Source organism: Cryptomeria japonica, chromosome 5 (genome assembly GCF_030272615.1).
Source record: "Cryptomeria japonica chromosome 5, Sugi_1.0, whole genome shotgun sequence".
Taxonomy (NCBI): Eukaryota; Viridiplantae; Streptophyta; class Pinopsida; order Cupressales; family Cupressaceae; genus Cryptomeria; species Cryptomeria japonica.
Window position 1 is genome coordinate 730,340,148 of NC_081409.1, and position 3,578 is coordinate 730,343,725.

General features: G+C 37.5%; 1 protein-coding gene across 1 annotated transcript; it reads right to left on the reverse strand.

The window, feature by feature from the left end:
- Nucleotides 1-2,233: 2,233 nt before the first annotated feature.
- Nucleotides 2,234-3,157, reverse strand: LOC131876135 (uncharacterized). The gene has a single exon (XM_059220928.1). The coding sequence runs from the start codon at nt 3,155-3,157 to the stop codon at nt 2,234-2,236; it is 924 nt and encodes a 307-aa protein (XP_059076911.1).
- Between the last annotated feature and the right edge of the window lie 421 nt (nt 3,158-3,578).

Sequence of the window (3,578 nt, forward strand, 5' to 3'; positions counted from 1 at the left end):
TTCCTTCTACATGTTGTAGCAGTGTGACCATGACCATGATAGATCATACAATTTTCTCTCCATCTGATTGCCACTTGATGGCCACCGCTTCTTGGCTGATGATTGAAGACATTAAACCGGTTGTGGTTCCGGTTCACAAAAGGTTCAGGACCAACTCCTTGGGTCCTTTGAGGATATCTTTCAGTGTTATTCATCACAGACCTGTATTCAAATGCTCTATGCCCAAACTTGTTGCATTCATAACAATGACCGATGAACTTATTGGATCTAGATACATTGTTAATAAAGTAAGGAAAATTATTGTAGGCTTTGCTCCTACATACATTAGCAGTGTGTCCTTCTTTAAGACAGTTAAAGCAAACAGGTTTGAATTTTTGCTTACCTTTTCCTTTGAATGTCAGTTGCTTCTTTGATGCTTCAGCATTTGTTCCTGAGGATTCTCCTTCCTCATATCCAGAGAAACCAATTCCATTGGTATTCTTTACTGGTCTAGCCGACTCAAGCTTCTGCTCTAGCTTAACAGTACTTTTGTTGAACTTAGCAAGTATTTCCTTAGAATTAGAGAGTTCTTTGGAAATAGTAGTATTTGTCTCCATTAGGCTTGCATTTTTAGAGATGGCTATGTTCAGTTCATCTTGTACTCCTTCTTTTTCCATTCTGATCTCATGAAGGTGAGCAGTCAGTGCACTAATCTCTTGTTTCAATTTGGAGATCTCATGATCTCTGTCCTTCACCAGATCTTCAGCTTTCCTCCGGTTCTCAAGCTCTTGACTAAACTGGATAGTCAGTCCTTCCAACTCCTTTCTTAGGTTGGAGTTTGATTCATTCAACTTATTTACTTCTGCTATCATGGCTTCCATAGATGCTTCATCTGCAGAACTATTTTTAGATAGCTCCATCAGCTTTTTTGCATGTTCTCTCCTTTTTGCTTGAGATGCCTTGTATTTGACCATAAGATCATCATAGGCTTGCTCAAACTGAGTGAGCCGTTGAGTAAGTTCCCTCAAGGTGTATTCCCCCATATCTCTTTCCAAGTGGTTAAACTTATAGAAAGGTAGGCTCTGATACCAATTGATGAATACTAAGAGGGGGGTGAATTAGTATACCAAAAATCTCTGCACTAAAACACTTCAACGGTCTAAAGATAAACAAGTAAAACGGTTTTAACATACAGACCGGTTATCACACATGCAAGCCAAAATGCAAATAAAGCATTCACCCACAAAAGAAATACAACCATAACACAAGATATTTGACGTGGAAACCCAAATGGGAAAAACCACAGTGAGATGGAACTCACAAGTCACTATCTGTAGAATAGAAACCAGACCGATTAAGGTCAGACCAGTTCAGGTCTTACAATGTTCTTCACCAAAATAGATCCTGTTAGGAATCTCAATCTTTGTTAGGAAATAAGTCTGATTAAAGACTACCTTGCTAGAGGATTTTAGATTCATAGAGGTGAACCACCTTGTTAGAGGATTTTACAAAAGGCTTTTGGGCCTACCTGGTTAAGGGCTACAGACTTGTCAAAGATGTGAGTAATCAACAAGTGTTTGATCTATCTAATAGCACAGACTGCTTGGTTAGATCCAATATAGCTCACAGCTAATGCATTCTAGAATTACTTCAATCTTCTTTGTCTCTCACTCAATTACAACTTGATCTTCTCGGATAAGATCACTCTTACAACAACTCATCAACCACCTTAAACCCTAGCACAACATAAACCCTTCTAGTAACAACCTAAAACCCTAGACATGATGTCCTTTAAAAGGAATCTAATTTCATGTCGGTCCAATAGAATTACATTACAATTTCCTAGGTTCAATGAATCTAGACATACTCAGTAACACGACAAAAGAAGCGTTGTCAGTGTGTCGGCACCGTCAAACAATTGGTGGATTGGTAACTCATCACAAAATGTCGGTTAGTAACTCATCACAGAGTATTACCGGTTCATACAAAATACCAGTTGCCGATTTGACAAAAATGAAGACTGGTAAGAATGTGTTATGCCGCTTTTCTCCCTTGTACCGCTTGAGATATACGAACCGCTTGGGGTCGACATGCCGCTTCAGACCGGGAAACACATTCTGCAAAATCACCAATAGTCTAAAGACTAGAATACAACATACTAGTTGGAACAGATACCAGTTGAGCTCTAGCTCATACATATAAAGGGGATCTCAATGCAAGTGTGTGTCCATCAATGAAAATCACAACATAAACATCAAAAATGCCAACACTCTTCACCATCACTACTGGTACAATCTTCAAAGTTTTCTTCTGATGAACTAGAGCTTTGCCTAGAGTAGAAGCTCTTCTTATGTTTTGAAAAGTTCTTCTTGAAGGATTTATTTCCTTTCTTTTTTGAATAGTTTTTTTTCTCCTCTTCACTATTTTCACTTTCATTTTGGGGACACTTTGAAGCATAGTGCCCAACCTTGCCATAATTGAAGCATTTGAATGCGAATTTTCCTTTGTATTTGCCTTTACCCTTTTTTAACTTTCTCATGAAGTAAGCTTCTGCCTCATTTGATTCACTACTTGTACTTTCATTTGGTACATAATTATTATTCTTACCCTTCTTTGATGCTTTGAAGGATACCTCCTTTTGTGATGGTTTGTGTTCAACTCTCATTTCATAGGCTGTGAGAATCCCATGCAATTTATCTTTTGTCAACTTTTCCAAATCCTTCATTTCTTCTATTGCTGATATCTTGAAGTCAAATTTCATTGTCAAGGATCTTATCAATTTTCGAACAAGGACCTTTTCATCAATATCTTCTCCTAGTCCTCTGATTGCATTCACAATTTCATCCACACGCAGAAAATAAGTGGCTATTACTTCATCTTCCTTCATTTTAAGGCTTTTGAATTTCATTCTATGAGATTGTAGTCTGGCCTCTTTTACTTTCTCATCCCCTTCATAAATACCTTTCAATTTGTTCCATATCTCTTTGGCTGATTTGCAATGCATGACCTTTGTGAACTCAAAATCTGCAAGGCTACACAGAAGAGCATGTTTGGCTTTGGCATTATTCTCACTTTTCTTCTTTCCTTCTTGATCTGTTGGAGGATTAGATGGAGGTGAGTAACCATATACCACATATTTCCAAACATCATAACCAAATGCATTCAAGTAGGCTTCCATCTTGATGCTTCAAAATGCATAATTTGTCCCATCAAAGATTGGGTTTCTAATTGTTGCATAATTATCTGTCATGGTGCTCTTTAGGATATTCCTTTAAGCTATAAGACTATCTCCAAAGGAACCTGGCTTTGATACCAATTGAAGAGCACTCAAATATACTGAGAGGGGGGGCTAAATCGGTATATTATATAATTTTACCCATTTTTAAAAACAAATTGAAATAACACTGGAACTTTAACGAATTACACACTTATAATGAACACAAAGAACACAATATTTTTTTCTCGTGGAAACCCAATGAGGGAGAAAACCATGGCAATAAATGCTTTTATATAATTCTTCTATTACAATATTCGTAGGCACCAACCTACTAGAAGGACCAACCCCTAAGTTTGTTTGTGAGCACCAACCCACTGGAAGT